This window comes from Myxine glutinosa, chromosome 10 (genome assembly GCF_964187855.1).
Source record: "Myxine glutinosa chromosome 10, kmMyxGlut1.1, whole genome shotgun sequence".
Taxonomy (NCBI): Eukaryota; Metazoa; Chordata; class Myxini; order Myxiniformes; family Myxinidae; genus Myxine; species Myxine glutinosa.
The window spans coordinates 128,277,444-128,295,209 of record NC_136270.1 but is presented as its reverse complement, the minus strand read 5'-3'; the positions used below and the strand labels follow the sequence as shown (position 1 = coordinate 128,295,209).

General features: G+C 45.1%; 1 protein-coding gene across 5 annotated transcripts in view; it reads right to left on the bottom strand.

Moving 5' to 3' along the window:
- LOC137433759 (neurabin-2) overlaps positions 1-17,766 on the bottom strand; it is a 286,357-nt gene that overhangs the window by 145,861 nt on the left and 122,730 nt on the right. For 3 of the 5 annotated variants that reach the window (XM_068126043.2, XM_068126045.2, XM_068126044.2), the window contains exons 6-8: positions 17,188-17,292; positions 10,692-10,857; positions 9,550-9,621 (exon numbers count right to left, since the gene is read on the bottom strand). The exons of 1 other annotated variant lie outside the window; for it this stretch is intronic. In XM_068126043.2, the coding sequence (XP_067982144.2) occupies positions 9,550-9,621; positions 10,692-10,857; positions 17,188-17,292 (343 nt within the window). The remainder of the gene's footprint in view (positions 1-9,549; positions 9,622-10,691; positions 10,858-17,187; positions 17,293-17,766) is intronic. One more of the 5 variants, XM_068126046.2, reaches the window with a different exon arrangement.

The window sequence follows — 17,766 nt, the reverse complement described above, 5'->3', positions numbered from 1 at the left end:
CGCTTTCAACCCTCCTAGTACCGCAGTATTCTTTGCTACTTGATCCACTAGTTCTTTTTGTCCCACTGTTAGCTGTTTCACCTCCTGCGTCAGGTCCTCTATGCCCCCTTGTAACTTTGCCGTCCCATTTCTCACCTCTTTCTCCATACGCTTCTCACCTCGCTTTACCTCCTCGCGTACCCCCGAGACCTCCTCGCTTACACCTCGTCGTATCTCCTCCTTCATCTCCTCCATCTCTTTTGTAGATGCCATCCTCATCTGTCCCAATTCATCCCTCTGAGCATCCAATTTACATTCTAACCCGATTTTCACCTCCTCTATCTGGTTCCCCATCTGTTTGATTTCCCGGGCGGATTGCTCCCCGACTTCCCGCAATTTGTCGTCCATTGTGTTTTCTAACCCCCTTAACCCATTTTTCACCCCCTCTATCTGATTCTCCTGGGCAGCCATTCTATTTTCCACCCCCGTTAACCCATTCTTCACCTCTTTTATCCCGTTGTCTAACCCCTCAAATTTCTTGTCTAACCCCTCAAATTTCTTGTCTAACCCCTCAAATTTACTCTCAAATTTAGCTTCTAGCCCCCCAATTTGATTTCCTAGTCGCTCCCCCATTCTGTTTTCCAAACCTCCAATTTGGTTTCCCATACTCATCTGCACAGCTGCTTGCAGCTGCGCAATGAGGGCTTGCATGTCAATCCCTCCCACTTGTGCAGCGGGCGCGGCCACCGTAGCCATGTGCGAGGCGCCATTTTGCGCGCCCGCAACCTCGTACGCGAGGGCGCCATCTTGCGCGCCTGAAACCTCCTCAACCACCTCATTGCTCTCCTCTATTTCTTCCCTCTGATCCTGGGTTACTCCTAACCCCTCTTCTAGTTCCCCCACCGGTATCCGATCGCCTTGACTAGCCATGGCGCGATTTCAAAATTCAGGTTTTTCTTAAAACAAAACAAATTTCGGCAGCTCGTAATTTTGAGCGCGTTAAGCGCGCTTCGGGTCCGATCCCACTCCTGACACCAATTGTTACGGCCCGCGGATAAGATGTTGTTTTGCCGAGCGGATGGCACTGCGGCCCTAACAGTTACCCCAACTAACCCGATTCCCGAACGTTGGCCGAATCGCGCCACAGATATTCAATGGGGAAAAGACTAAAGCGAAGGATGTGAAGAAGAAGAAAGACAAAGGGTAAGGAATACAAATATAATTTATTTACTATTTACAGGACCAAAAAAACCAAGGAGAAGGAAAGATAATAAAATAATTTACAGAAGAACTCAGAGACACAGTGCAATGCTAGCTTACCTACAGTCTTAATTAATACCCTGGGACAGCACAAACAAAAGACAGACTCACGTGGGGAATGATGACAGGAATGGCAGGAGGTGGATGGCTGGAGGGGGAGGAAGGTCCAGCTGGAACCGCAGCACGGTCGGGTCGGGGATGAGCAGCCGCCGCCCTCTCTCGATCGGCGCGTTTAGCAGCCGCCGTTCCTTCGCGGCCTCGCTCGAAACTGCCGTCAAGGCCCCGAAGCTGCTGGGGCTGAAGCTGCGGTGGCTGCAACTGCTGTGGCTGAAGCTGCGGTGGCTGAAACTGCTGTGGCTGAAGCTGCGGTGGCTGAAGCTGCTCTTTCAGGGATCCCTTACTCAACTCTACTCTCTCAACTCTCTTAGTCCAACAACAACTTCTCCGCTTTTGCGCGCGCGCTTTTATAACGCCTCGGGCGATCAAGCCGCCGGCCTTCAGGACACGCCCATCGGTGAGCTCGCTTCGGCCCCGATTGGTGGGCGCAGGCCCTCTGACTCCACCCTTGATGACGATGGGCGGGCACGCCCTTCTTCCCCGAGCTGACCACGCCGTAATGGCGGCAAATGCAGTTGGCAGTAGAAGTTTTGGGAATGGGAATGAAAGGGGATCTATCTATTTGAATTCGGTGCAATGGAGTATTAAGTTAATGGAAGACAAGGCCTTACCCTAATACACATAATAAGGAAATAACTGTCAACAAGGGGGGAAATCTATGATTGGCTAACGTGTGGTGTTTATGAACTAATTACGGGACGCACTTTGACCTTTATACATAACTGGAGCAAGGAGGGCGATACTTTTACAACAATTTACACAACAACAAAAAAAAAACAACCATTCTCATATCCACAACAATATATATATATATATATATATATATATATATATATATATATATATATATATCTATAATTCCAGTAATCTCTGTGTGTATGTTTGTATGTTTGTATGTTTGTATGTTTGTACGTTTGTATGTCTGTATGTCTGTGACCGCTGTTTCTCGACAACCACGGGTCCGATATACTTTAAACTTGCCAGGTATATTGCTGGGGACCCGAGGATGTGCCTTTTCAAGGTTTCATATTAATCGGAGAAGTAGTTACCGAGCTATGTCCAAAAAACGATTCAACCAATCAGAGAGCAGCGAGCTATCACGTGTGCCGAACGTGGCGAACAGACTCTGCCTCGGACGGCACATTTGAGAGCGTATTCATTTATTTCACGTTGGAAAACTATGTTGCCGTTAAACTATGTTTTAAAACTAATTAAAACTAATTTGCGATTCATCGTAACTGCGATTTGCGACCTTCCGGACAGTGAAGACTGCACTTCCGGCAGCCAATCACAGAACGCGTTGTTGCGTAGGCGTGGCCGATGTGAGAGCGAGCCGAGCCGAGCGCGTGCGCCATTACGGTTCGTAATTCGATTTCTTCCGGAGAAAATAATAATTTCTCGATTTCTTATGCGCATTATTTCTCCCAATTCAGTCAGAGCGAAGGGCGGAAGCGAAGAGCGTTGTTTTTTTTGTTTACGGGCGTACGGGCGTACGGGCGGGGTAGAGCGTACGGGTAGCGTTTTTTTTTTTTTTTGGCAAGGAACGGGCACCCACGTACGGGCATGCCCTAGTATATATAAATACACACACACACACACACACAGTCATGGCCAAAAATATTTGCACCCTTGCACTTTTTTCAAATAATGCACCAATTCTTCCAGGAAATTGTTGAAATTTAAAAATATTTTGGTATCCACATTTGTATTTCTTTGGTTTGCAGTGGAACAAAAACAAAAAAAGCTGAACGATTGCTAAATCTTTGCTTTTTGCACACACAAATCCTAAAAAGCCCTGGATATTATTATTGGCACCTTTTAGAAGTTGTTCGAAATAATTAGATTTCAAGCAGGTGATTTTCTTTTACTTTGGAAATGAACTCACCGATAGTGAGATAGATGCAGGTGCCTGCAATATAAAAATCACTCATTCAACCAGTTTCAAGAGAGAAAAGAAGCCTTTCTGCTGTTTTGTGTCATTGTGCAATGAGAATGGAGAAAAGAAAGAAAACAAAATAATTGTCTGAGGAGGTCAGACACAAGGTTGTTGACAAGCATGGACAATCTCAAGACTACAAGTGCATCTCCAGAGACCTTGATGTTCCTATGTCCACCGTATGCAATGTCATCAGGAAGTTTAAGGCCCATGGCACTGTAGCCAACCTCCCTGGATGTGGCCGCAAGACCAAACTTGTTTGAAGATTGTAGCGAAGGATTGTTCGAATGGTGGAGAAAGCACCTCGACCAACTGCCAAACAGATTCAAGCGGATGTTCAGACACAAGGTACGACAGTTTCAACTCGCACCATCCGTTGCCAACTCAAATAAAGGGGGTTATATGGTAGGGGACCCAGGAGGACCCCACTGCTGAGAAAGCCCGACTGGAGTTTTCCAAAATACACCTGGACAAGCCAACATCCTTCTGGGAGAATGTCCTGTGGACAGATGAGACCAAATTAGAGCTTTTCGGTGAAGCACACCATCTCTATGTTTGGACAAAACAAAATGAAGCCTTCAAATAAAAGAACATCTTCCCTACAGTCAAACATAGAGGGGGTTCAGTGATGTTTTGGGGTTGCTCTGCTGCTTCTGGCACTGGGTACCTTGAATGTGTGCATGGCACCATGAAATCGGGAGATTACCAGGGCATTTTGGAGCACAATGTTTAACCCAGTGTCAGAAAGCTGGGTGTCCGTCAAAGGTCATGGGTCTTGCAGCAGGACAATGACCCCAAACACACTTCAAAGAGCACCCAGGAATGGTTCAAGACCAAACACTGGACTGTTCTGAAGTGGCCCGCAATGAGTCCAAATCTAAATCCCATTGAACACCTGTGGGGAGATCTGAAAACAGCAGTTGGGAGAAGGCACCCGTCAAATATGGGAGAACTGGAGTTGTTTGCACAAGAAGAGTGGGCCAAACTGCCATTAGAGAGGTATAGGAAGCTCATTCATGGCTATAGGAAGTGCTTGACGCAGGAAGCGCAGTTATTTTGTCCAAAGTCCGTGCTACCAAATATTAAGACTCGGGTGTGAATAATTTTGTCAATGCCATTTCTTTTTATTTTCCAATTTAAAAGAATATCTATCTATAATTCCATTAATCTCTGTGTGTATGTGTGTGTGTATGTGTGTGTGTGTGTATGCGACAACGATTTCTCGACAACTACCGGTCCGATATACTTGAAACTTGCCAGGTATATTGGTGGGGACCCGAGGATGTGCCTTTTCAAGGTTTGAAATTAATCGGACAAGTACTTACCGAGCTATGGCGATTTAGCCGTTCGCCGTTCGCTTTGGCGTTGCGAATGGACCAAACCATTGCATGTAAATAGAGGGGGGGGTTCTGTGGTCGTTGCGAATGGACCAAACCATTCATGTAAATAGAGGGGGGGGGGGGGGGTTCTGTGGTCGTTACTGCCACGTGGTTTCAAAGTTTTTTTTTGTTGTTGTTGTTTGCACGCATGTTTTTTTGCACCCACGTACGGGCACGCCCTAGGATGTTTACACACACACACCCCTACACAAATTTTTTTTTTTTTTTTTTTTTGGCAAGGAACGGGCACCCACGTACGGGCACGTCCTAGCTTATATATAGTACGGGCATGCCCTAGTATTTCCAATTTAAAAAAGAAGTTCTGAACCAAAAACAAAGGTTCTGTAATATTAACAATGAAATAAAGAAATGTGGAGACCAAATACTTTTGTCAATTTCAACTTATTTTTGAGAACATTGTGAGTTGTTTGAAAAAAGTGCAAGGGTGCAAATATTTTTTGCCACGACTATGTATGTATGTATATACTTACTTTTTCCACATGCGAAATTTGCATTTATGTTTATTTAAATTATACAATGGACTACAAAATGTAAATGTTTCATGATATATATATATATATAAAACACAGTTTGTGTGTGTGTGTGTGTGTGTGTAATGTTACCGATAGACTCCGAAACGGAGAGGCTTACGTGCTTGATATTTGGCATAGACATGGCCATTGAGCCTGGGACGAACATGGCCGAACTCAAAATATTTGACGATCCATATTTTTTATTCATATTTACCTCAGCGCATTTCAGCACACGGAATCAATGGAATCAGAGCAGGTGGGCGCTGATTCGCTCAGAGCGATCACGTGATGACGCTATGACGCTATGAACGCTATGACGCTATGAACGCTATGAAAAAAAAAAAAAACGCTATGACGCTATGACGCTATGAAACGCTATGACAAAAAAATCGCTATGACGCTATGAACGCTATGACGCTATGAAAAAAAAAATCGCTATGACGCTATGAACGCTATGACAAAAAAAATCGCTCGCTTTACCAAGGGGCTCGCTCTCCCCCCGTTCCCCTCCCCTCCCCTTCCCACTCCCCCTCCCCTCCCCCACCCGGCAATGCCGGGTACTTCTGCTAGTTTGTTATATTATATCACCTTTATCCATCAATATTGTTGAAATGAAGATCAAATAGCTGTATGTTGGAATATGTTGAAAAAGTCAAAACTTTACATGGGGTGTACTTACTTTTTCACGAGAGGGTGGGAGTGGGTGGGGGGTAGGGGATGGGGGAGGGGGTTCTCATGAAATGCAATTCATGTTTATTCACATCTGAGTGTTGAATTGTATATTGAATGGATACAGGCACCTCAGCTTCCATCCCAAACCACAATATTTGTTTTTTAAACTCCATCTTCCGATGTCTAGCATGCCTTATAGTTGGGTCGGGATTAGAAGGCAGTCTAAATAGTTTAAATGGGAGTGTACATACCTCCAGGCTATCGAGCCAGCATTAGGAATCAGTACAAGTATTCACAAGCCAATCACGGCAGATCCCATGATCAGGTGATCGTATACAATGCTTTCAGAATGATAGGTCTTTGGATAAGCAGACATGTGCTTGTAATGTGATCCGATTGAATAAAATGCCTTCCTCCCAAAACTGGCAAAAGCAAGAGATAATCCGGTAAAAAAAAAAAAAAATCAATAAAGATACATCATACCATGTACTTAGGCAGTTAAGACCGAAACATAGGGTGTATCGTTCATTTTTTCAGGAAAGCACCAAATTTGGCACAGATGTAGTTTGGACCTATACAATTGTTTTCCTGAGGGGCGCCCAAAAATTCAGAACCCCTGGTGGTCGCCATATTGAATTTCAACATGACCGCCCTCTGTGACCTATTTCGCTCAATAACTTCTATACTATGAGCGATAACACCACAGTTCCAGTGTCTTACCCCATGTTTTCATGGTCTCTGAATCCAATGGGATCAATTGCATAAAGATTGGCATCCATCATCTTTAATTTCAAAATGGCCGCCATGGTGTTTCCATTTTCCTTGAATCTCTCATAGTATTTTCGGTAAAATTTCAATTCCAAGTGATACACAATGTTTTATTGGTCTCTGATAACAATGGAATGGTATTAATTAATCAAAGTTACACACAGTTGCAGTTTTAACTTAAAATATTGTGGGCACTTGAAAGGTGGAGGCTCTCGCACAGACGCGTAGTACTACAAGCACTGTCCATCGCAGTCACACAGTGATGTGCAGGGCAGATTTGCCCTGGAGCATTTACAGTTGCCTTTACAGGCCGACTTACAACGGCAGCTTGTAAGCTCTGAACATGCCTCCTGTATCAGTGGTATTGTGGTCCAAATTGGTGTCCAAGAAGTCCCTGTTTTCATCCAGCCCCAATCAGCTGGTGATGGAAGTTCTGGGTAGGGCACAAGTGCCTGACTCCATACGTGTCCAGCCTGAAAACATGCACGTTTTAGGTGTTGTTCGAAGGCGTCTGCTGTTGGGGGAATGTGATCAATTGTTCTTGCCTTCTTCGTGAACAAGTGTCGGCGCATGTCATTCACTGTCTTTATCTCGGTAGTCCGGTCATAGAGGATGGCAACATATCTTTCTATGCTCTGCAGTTCCATAGTAATAGCGTCCACAGATGGCCTATAAGCGAGAGCATGAAAGGTCTGCGTGATGCTGGGGTATGCCTCCCAAGCCTTCCAGGCTGTCTTTTTCCCAATTTGGGCAAAAAATGGCACTGTCGCAGCCAGTGAAGGCATGAAATAATGGCAAAGACTCGGAATTCCTGCGGCCAAGGCTGGTGGCAATTTTATGGATGGCAAGGTAGCGGTAGCTTTTACCAGTGCCAATGGCAATCCAGAGTTCCTCCACACCGTGTGACTGGTAGGTAAAGTAGTGTGCTATTGCCAAGACCACAATATCAGAATCTACAGTTCGAATCAATACCCGTTTTCTCCCCTTTTTCATGGCATCCAGGACATTTTTTTGGATTTTTTGAATTTTCTGAATTTTTGGGCACCCCTCAGGAAAACAATTGTATAGGTCCATTCTACATCTGTGCCAAATTTGGTGCTTTCCTGAAAAAATGAACGATGCTTCCTCTTAACTGCCTACTAATGTAGAACAAAGACATTAGGAGATGTCAATGTACCTCTACATGGAAGTACAAGAAAATTACAGTGTTGAGATACAGAACATGGGATTTGAACCAGTCATCCCATCATCATGAACCAGGTCGTAGGATTGGAATGCCAAACAGGCCTAAGCAAGACAAATGGTGCCACAAGTGATATATCGGAAATGGTCAGACAAAGCAATATTAAAATATGAGAGATACAGAAATCAATTTCCCCAAATTAACATTGTGAATGGATGTCGAGGTTCAAGTAGGTCAACATTAACTCATCAACTTTGGACCATATTGTTGAACCATATGAAACTGTTCCACATGAGTCACCACATTGGGCTGTACCACGAAGGACCAAAGTTTCAACAACCTTTTCAACCCGGAAATATTTCACAGCAACCGTAATCCTCGTTACATTGGAACGGCACGCATGGAATAGCAAATTAGGAGAAACTTAAACAGCCAATGAGGACAGGTTAGCAACACAAAGTGCTCGGGGTTTGAGTACATTATTTGCCCATAAATGTGATACCATTACACATTATAACCTCATAGGTGATGACCGCAGATAACTGGAAAATAGGAAGAGGTGAAAAACACTAGGAGAAAAGTCAGTAAAAGTTTATAATCGAAAAAACTGGACTTGCAGGTCGGGAGGGCCGATGTTTCAGCGATAATCCACTCGCCTTGTTCACGGCAGATGTTGAAGTGAAGAAGAAGATTGAAAATCGCCACGTGACCTCAACCATTGTTGGAGTGAATCGGTCTGTTGACCAATCCGGGTGCCCCGTGACGATTGCAGACGACGGGGGAGAGCTGTAATAGAGTTGCCTCACGTACTTGACAGATTAAGTCGCAAACTTCCCCTTTTGTTGAGAGATGGTGAGTCAACCCTTTCCCAAATGGATTCCTGTACACCACGAGCAAAGCACTTGTTTTTCTCTGTCCAAGATGTCCACTTGACTGTTATCAAAGCTGTGACCTTGCAGGTTCAAGTTCGTATATTCACCACCTCTCAACAAAAGGGGCGGTTAGCAATTTAATCTGTCACGGACTTGGGACAAGGCTATTACATCTCTCCCATGTCGTCTGCTCCAATTCACCCTCCCAACGGTTGAGATCACTTAGTGATTTTCAGGCTTCTTCTTCTTCGCTCCGACATCTGCCGTGAACAATGCGAGCGGATTCTCGCCGAAACGCCGGCTCTAGCGATTTGCAAGTCCATCTTTTTCGATTATAAACTCGTACCGACTTCATTTGACTGGATGAATCAGAACAAGCTGCATCGATTTACTCGGAGAAAAATGTCGAACAGCATTTATATCCGGCCTACTTCACAAATACCTCCGCGCATTTCGGCTTTGTCTGTGAGAAAGACTCTTTACTTCCTTGCACACTAAACATCTTTCAAATCAACAACTACAGCCGGTCTGCTCCTTCAGAACGTGACGATAAAAACACATTTTGACTTGAGGTTGTCTTTAGCACGATTTACTGGCTGGCACTCTCTGGGCCTAACATCTTGCATGGCAAGAAATGGCCTCCAGGTGGGGTCCTCAATCTACGTGAGCTGGGAAAAGTGGGCAAGTGCTCATTCGTAACTTCATAAAATCCATCGCAAACAAATTACACCATTACTACGGCGCCTACCTGCTAAGGTATATCACGGTACTTGTTTAAAATGCTCGATTTGTTCAACCGGTAACGAGAGGGATTTGCGAGCACCTGGTGCAACACACGTCTCGGACAAACCTGCGATGAAGTGTGCTTGTTGTTGTTGTTGGAGTTGACATGGTTTGAGATCAGGCAGTCGAGTAGCGCTCTCTACAGGTGCAACACCGGGGTGGGGGAGAGGGGTAGATTGGGGAAGCGCATGAGGATGGACCCAAGTGGATGGCATGGTGAGATGGGGCTGGTGAGATAGTGAGGATCGCTCTGCCCTGAAACAGCATGCTTCCAAACAGACACAAAACGAAGGCACCTTGATGTGAAAAAGCAACATTGAGAGAATTGGGAGAGCAACCATTTAAACATTGATGTTGGACAGGACAGGAGAAAGTGGAAAGGTTCAAAACATTACCAGGAGGGATGTAGGGTTAGGAGGGCGGAGGGGGAAGGCCTTACAAAAAAACTCATACAATGTCTTATGGGATCCGATAAGATTCTCATCAGGTTTGCAAACCCCATTGGAGCTCATGGGCATCCCTTTACAGGTGGATCGCAACACTAGCAGCGAACATATGTATAACTTATGACCTTTGTGACGTGCAAATAGCCTGAGAAGATGAGGAATGACATTGTATGATGTTCTGGGATGCCAGACCTCCAGATTGTAATTCCCAAGATCCCCTGGGTTATCGACTTGAAAAAACAATGGCATGAAGGGTGGGAAAAAGTTTCTACAAAGAGAGGGCAAACCACATGCCGCCTCATTTAACTCCGTTTAACCAATTACTGGTTAATGTGTGCCATCTAATGTCCCGTATGTGGCTTCACATAGCTAAAGTTATTTGATCCCAAAGAAAGACTCTGAGATGAATATAACTGGGTTATAAGAGCATTTAAGGATTTTTAATTTAGTAAATAAACACCGATAACTTCCCTGTGTCTTACCGAAAGAGCAAGGAAAATGCCCTTTTCACAGCTGACCTTTAGAAGGTACCAACGATGACCAGTGCACGGAAACTCAAATACTATACATGACTCCCATGGTGCCCTGACCAAAGCCATGTTGTTAGAGCTCACAAAGCCCTCGGCCAGTGTGTCTGGCCAGGGATTCGATAACCAAATAATCTTTTGGCAGCAGCGCATAATGGCCGAGTGGATGGGGGATCTTCAAGAGAAATGCATTGAGGACTCTGTGTCTGGTGCCTTTCTTTGCAAGACTCGTTTACCTCCTCATCGTCGTCATCGTTGTCGTCGTCGTCGCCCCGTTCGCAGCGATAATGCGCATATTGCTGCTCAAAGAACTCCCGTTGACGCCGTTCTTGCTCCAGAGTCTGGCTTATGAGCCGCGAAACCTCGCTCTCTTGTCCGGGCTTTTCGCGTCCGATGAGGAACCTGCCAATAATTCGCCAAAACGACAAAGAACATGGGAGAGCAACCGTGAGTGGTGCCGTGGATTACTCCTGGCCACACAAAGTATCAAATGTAGCCTGGTGTTGGCTTAGCGGTTAGGGTGCAGGCTTGGGGTCCTAGGATCCTGGGTTCGAATCCTGGTCGATCGCTGAATTATTGCCAGAGGGGTTGACTCAGCCTGTCATCCTTCCGAGGTCGGCAAATTGAGTACCGGTACACTGGTAATTCCTTGTCTGTCGCAAGGGGCGACTAACAGGGTTGGCGGCAGGAAGGGCATCCGGCCATAAAACATTGCTTCAAAAAGGGGACCACGGTGCCTGAAAAGGGCCCGAAAAAACCCCCTGCTCTGCGGGGAAAAAATGGCCTCTAAAGGTGGTTCACACAAAGTATCAAATGTGCCGTCTATTGTCCACACCCAAAACAGCACATCAGCGATGCCTGTGGATAAAAATGTATCGTTACAAATAGCATTGAGCCAACCCAGTCAAGACAATGTCTCCATAATGGGATGAACCTGTGCAAATCAAGGGAACCCTCACAGCACAAAAATCACAGCACGCAAGTCCTCCAAACAATCACTGACATCACGGTCAAAATTAATGGGAAATGCCATTACACTGCGGATACCTAAAGTAATAAGATCGTTAGCACTTATAATAAGCGAGATTATCACCACTGCCGGGCCATGTCCTTCGAGACAAAGCTGAGCATCCGAGCTTTTAACACCAAGTGCTAAATTGTTCATTAATATTCCCAATCGCAATCATCCTGTCATGCACGTCTGCCCCCATGCGCATCCCACCTTTACGTCCCTCTGTCGAATGTCCTCGCCTGTAATTAATTTTAGTACATCCCAGGGTTTAAGGAACAATATAGCAATAATAGTTTAAGGAAAAATATAGTTTAAGTTTAAGGAAATAATATAATAATAATAATAAGTTTAAGAAAATATCGTTTAAGGAAAAACAATATAGCCTATTTTACTCCAGGCGGTCCCAGGAATACCCAACCAAAATATCGTTGCGATCAGTTGAGCCGTTTTTGCGGTACCTTCGAACGGACTGACGGACATTTGGTGAATTATAGTAAGATTTCCAATTTTCCAGTTTTTCCAAACATGATGGAATAATATTTACTGATATGAACAGTGATGTGGCTTTTATTGAAATTCTACAAATACTGTTTAGATTTTGATGATTTGCATGTGATACGATTTAACGGATGTTTATATAAATCGTTTAAAATGAAAAAAGCCTTCAATTTCTGATATTTTGCCTTTTCATTTGGGCCTCCCAATTGAAGCCCCGCCCGTAGGGAGGCTACCGTTGCTAGTTCTGCAGATAACAACTCTGCTAATGCCATTATAATTCATGCACAAGTATATCAATATCCCAAGATGTCCTTGTACTGCATGGAATTTTGGGCGAAGCGCCTACATGAGCCTTCGCCAGTGTAGACAAGTGAATGATTAAAAAACTAGAGAGGTTCCAGGGAACCTGAACTCAACTGGTCTATATCAATATGGTTATAATATGCATAATATACTCAAAGGCAAAAGTTATTGTGACACACAAACAACAAACAGAATCAGTGTTAAATTTTTACTGCCACGGATGAAATGTTATTACATGGAAAGACAAATGTTTCAAGGTATGGGAACGATCAACAGTCCATAAGAACAGTGCACCTGGCATATGCAAATGAGCCACAACACAAGAGGGGGTTCACAAGCAAGTTCACACAGTCAGTAGCGAGTGTGTCCACCTTGTGCATTGATGCAGGCCTGGCACCTCCGCCTCATTGAGGCCACTAAACGTCGATGAAAGTCCTTGGGAAGATCATTCCATATCCGAGGAAGGATTTGGCGGAGTTCCTGCAGCGTTTTTGGAGGATTCGGATGATGTCGTAAACGTCGCTCCATTTCATCCCAGACGTGTTCAATGGGTGACAAATCAGGGGATCTTGCAGGCCAGGGTAACACATTAACATTGTTCTGATTAAGATACTGCTGTACAACTCGAGCAACGTGTGGTCTGGCGTTATTGTGTTGAAACGTCACTCTAGGGCCGTTCTGTTGCAAAAACGGTAAAGCGGCCATTTGCAAAATCTCGTCTCGGTACCTCACAGCATTCAAGTTCCCCTCAATCACAATCATTGGCGTTCTTGCTGCAGCTGTTATCCCACCCCAGATCATAACGCCCCCACCTCCAAAACGATCCCCTTCCAGAACACATGGCCTGATGTAACTTTCATCTGTGCACCTGTAGACACGTGTCCTACCGTCAGCTCGGTGAAGCTGTGCCAAATGGTGTTTCTATGGACGTTGAATCGACGAGCAACATCACGCTGCGAGGTACCAGACTGAAGCACACCTATAGCTCTCCATCTGTCATTTTCCCCAAGGCGTGGCATGTCGAACTTGTTCCAGAACGATGAATAGAGGTGTTTTTCTCACTTCTGCACTTCTTAAGACTGCATTGAGTGGAAATGATAAGCGTCTGGTTGTCTGGCCTTTTAAAGTGAACATTGCTGATTTGCTGGCCATTTTTCTCGAATATGTCATGCTTCTTGCAAATTTCGTGCAATTCGAACAACAACTGCTTGGTTGCGTTTCTTCGACCATTTTAACACACTCTTTCTCTGGTTCAAATCCAAAAATTCATTCACAAGATTACCAATGAAAAAATTCCATGTCACAATAACTTTTGCCTCTGAGTATAGAACCACAAACTATATAGTTTATATGTGCTAAAAATATATGACAAAAATTGATTTTTCAATATGGCCGCCCTGCCGCGCCCATTTTTGGGCGTGCAACGCCCAAATGCAATCCCAAACAAGCGTTACGCCTCGGTCCCCCATCGGTGAAGTGATGTGAGTTGACAAAGTGGAAGACGCAAAAAACATGGAAGAGTCGATAATATTTGCGAGTGGGTTGGAGACACACCCACACACCAGATTAGAAGTTAGTAGTTCGTTTATTTTTCAAGATATTCCGCTCACAAGGTTCAGACATATATGGTGGCGTCCATCTTGGATTTTGACGTGGTGACCCAATTTTCAATAGCGTTCTTCCTTATGCCTAGATACAGTCGCGCACCAGATTAGACGTGAGTAGTTGGTTTATTTTTCAAGATATTCCGCTCACAAGGTTCAGACATATATGGTGGTGGCCATCTTGGATTTTGATGTGGCGACCCAATTTTCAATAGCGTTCTTCCTGATGCCTAGATACAGTCGCGCACCAGATTAGACGTGAGTAGTTGTTTATTTTTCAAGATATTCCGCTCAAGGTTCAGACATATATGGTGGCGGCCATCTTGGATTTTGACGTGTCGACCCAATTTTCAATAGCGTTCTTCCTTATGCCGAGATACACCCACACACCGGATTAGAAGTTGGTACTTCGATTATTTTTCAAGATATTCCGCTCACAAGGTTCAGACATATATGGTGGCGGCCATCTTGGATTTTGACGTGGTGACCCAATTTTCAATAGCGTTCTTCCTTATGCCTAGATACAGTCGCGCACCAGATTAGACGTGAGTAGTTGGTTTATTTTTCAAGATATTCCGCTCACAAGGTTCAGACATATATGGTGGTGGCCATCTTGTATTTTGATGTGGCGACCCAATTTTCAATAGCGTTCTTCCTGATGCCTAGATACAGTCGCGCACCAGATTAGACGTGAGTAGTTGGTTTATTTTTCAAGATATTTTGCTCAAGGTTCAGACATACATGGCGGCGGCCATCTTGGATTTTGACGTGGCGACCCAATTTTAATAGGGTTCTTGCTTATGCCTAGATACACCGACACACCAGATTAGAAGTTGGTACTTCGCTTATTGTTCAAGATATTCCGCTCACAAGGTTCAGACATACATGGCGGCGGCCATCTTGGATTTTGACGTGGCGACCCAATTTTCAATAGCGTTCTCCCGTATGCGTCGATACACCCACACATCAGATTAGAAGGTAGTAGTTCGTTTATTTTTCAAGATATTTCGCTCACAAGGTTCAGACATATATGGTGGCGGCCATCTTGGATTTTGACGTGGCGACCCAATTTTCAATAGGGTTCTTCCTTATGCCCAGATACACCCACACACCGGATTAGAAGTTAGTAGTTCATTTATTTTTCAAGATATTCTACTCACAAGGTTCAGACGTTTACTTTTCAAGATATCGCGCTCACAAGGTTTAGATATGGTGACAGCCATCTTGGATTTTGACGTGGCGACCTAATTTTCAATAGGGTTTTTCCATATGCCTAGTTGCAGCCACACAACAAATTAGAATTCGGTCCTTCGCTTACGCACGCACGCACGGACGGACGGACAGACGGACGGAGGGTAAAACCATAGAACCCCTTTCGCTCCGCGGTGCGACGGGGGACAACTAGTTTATGTCTTAAAGATGCTGCATAACAAGTTTCATCAAATTTAATCAATATTTGTGACTTTTAGAGTGTAGACGTCGAATTGTTTACAGACGACAGACAGACAGACAGGCAGACAGACGACAGACGGACGACGGACGACGGACACTGAGTGTCGACAAAAACTCAGCTGGACATAGTCCAGTTGAATTTAAAATGTGACCAACGCAGAGAAATGGCATCCTGAGCAGAACATAAGAATGCCAGATACAAACATGGCAATGACCTTCAACCATGTAAATATATCTATTTTTTAAATCGATAGTCGACCTGCTAAACAAGGAACGTAAAGTGACGACAAGCTCTGGCAAGACCCCAAAATACTTTCTCAAAAGGAGGTGGCAATTCCAATTTGCCGTACACTGTATGCACCTCGCGGGCATTTGGTCAGAGTTTGAAAAGATTAATTAAATCGCATAAAAAAGGCCCTCCCGGTACCCAGACCGGTGGCCATGTTTAACAAGTAGCTGATGACTGCATTGCTGAAGATAACTCAAATCAAAAGTCTCAAACAATAGGTGACTTTCTCTTTTTAGTAAATGTACACATGATACTAATGATGATGCTAATGAGCTAATGACGATGAGTTAATGATGATGAATATCATATGTACTGCACAGAGTCAAAATAATAAAGAACAGGGCAAAGAGTACTTGCTCAAGATAAGAAAATCCCACTATTTGTGCAATCACATCCAACACTTAGGGGCAGGAACCCCAAACCACTCCTAAATAACCAATCACTGATCTTGGCACTGCACACTCAGGGGCTAGGCTAGGTGAGCAATGGGTTCTCAGGGGCTGGGTTAGACTCGGGGACAGTGCACTCTTGGAGGTTAGGCTAGGTGAGCACTGCACACTCAGGGGCTAGGCTAGGTGAGCACTGCACACTCAGGGGCTAGGATAGGTGAGCACTGGGTTCTCAGGGGCTGGGTTAGACGAGGGGATAGTGCACTCTTGGGGGCTAGGCTAGGTGAGCACTGCACACTCAGGGGTTAGGCTAGGTGAGCACTGCACACTCAGGGGTTAGGCTAGGTGAGCACTGCACACTCAGGGGCTGAATTAGACTAGGGTATAGTGCACACTCAGGGGGTGGGCTAGGTGAGCACTGGGTTCTCAGGGGCTGAATTAGACTAGGGTATAGTGCACACTCAGGGGGTGGGCTAGGTGAGCACTGGGTTCTCAGGGGCTGAATTAGACTAGGGTATAGTGCACACTCAGGGGGTGGGCTAGGTTGACAGTGCACTCTCGGGGGCTAATCTAGGGCTTAATGGACTCTCCGGGTCTAGGATGGCGGTCACTGCACTCTCAGCATCAAGGCTAGGGGTCACTGCATTCTCAGAATCTAGGATTGGGGGGGGGGGGGGGGGGGACAATGCACTCTTGGTGTCTAGGCTAGGTGGGTACTGTACTATCGGGGGGAGGGGGGAAGGTGGCTTGGGGGTACTGCACTCTCGGAGGCTAGGGTAGGGGTTAGTGGGATCTCGGGGTTTATGCTATAGGGTCGCTGTACTCTCAGGAGCTAGGTTAGACTATTGGCGCAATCTCAAGGGCTAGGCTATGGGTCAGTGGACTCTCGGAGGCTTGGCTATGGGTTAGTGCACTCTTGGGGGCTAGGCTAGGTGGTTCTGAAGGTGGGGGGAGGGGGGGAGTTGCTCATGTCCTGAACTGAACATCTTTTTGACTTTTTTCCCCGAAAATACTGTCGAAACATTGCAGGGCTCGCACCAGTGGAGCTTCACCCACTTTCCCACTGAACCACTCAGTTGACCTCAAACAGCATCTATCTGAAATGAACTCAGACTATTAAAGGAGGCCAAAGAATAAGCTAACAAAAGGTTATCACTGGCAATAATGGACGACAAACAGCCTCACCTGACAAAGCCTCGAGTTTTCTTCAGAACGGTCGCAGCAAAATTCTGTGTCACGCCGACAAGGCTAACCCCATCGACCTCCACAATCTGATCATTCACGCAAATCCTACAAGGACAAAAGCAACAGTTACCACCAAATGGAAGGAGCTTTGTGTTTGTAGATGTTCCAACAGGTGTTTTAGTGATATTTGAATTGTGCTCCACATGGTGCATGTATAGCAGGTACAGCAATACCTCGATCAGTGCTCAGGACGTGGTGTTCCTGGAAGAGAGTGTGGTGGTATAATGTTGCCTTTGATATTGTAATATGCAAGTATGCTTGAGGTCTGGTGGATCGAGAGATTTCCGCTACCGGTGGGTCCGGAAGAGTAACGAGCAGGTTGGTCGGTCGTGGTTTTTAATAAAGGTATTGACTCGGATTCCGGATGTTTCAGACGTCTTTTCCTTCCATGGTAAAAGAGCGCTAATCGAAAATGCGCTAAAAGGGGTCATTATAACATTTTATAGGAGATGTGTTTCCGACTGTGGTATTTCTTACTCATGATCAGGATATGAAGGCTTCATTGGGGTAGCTATAATA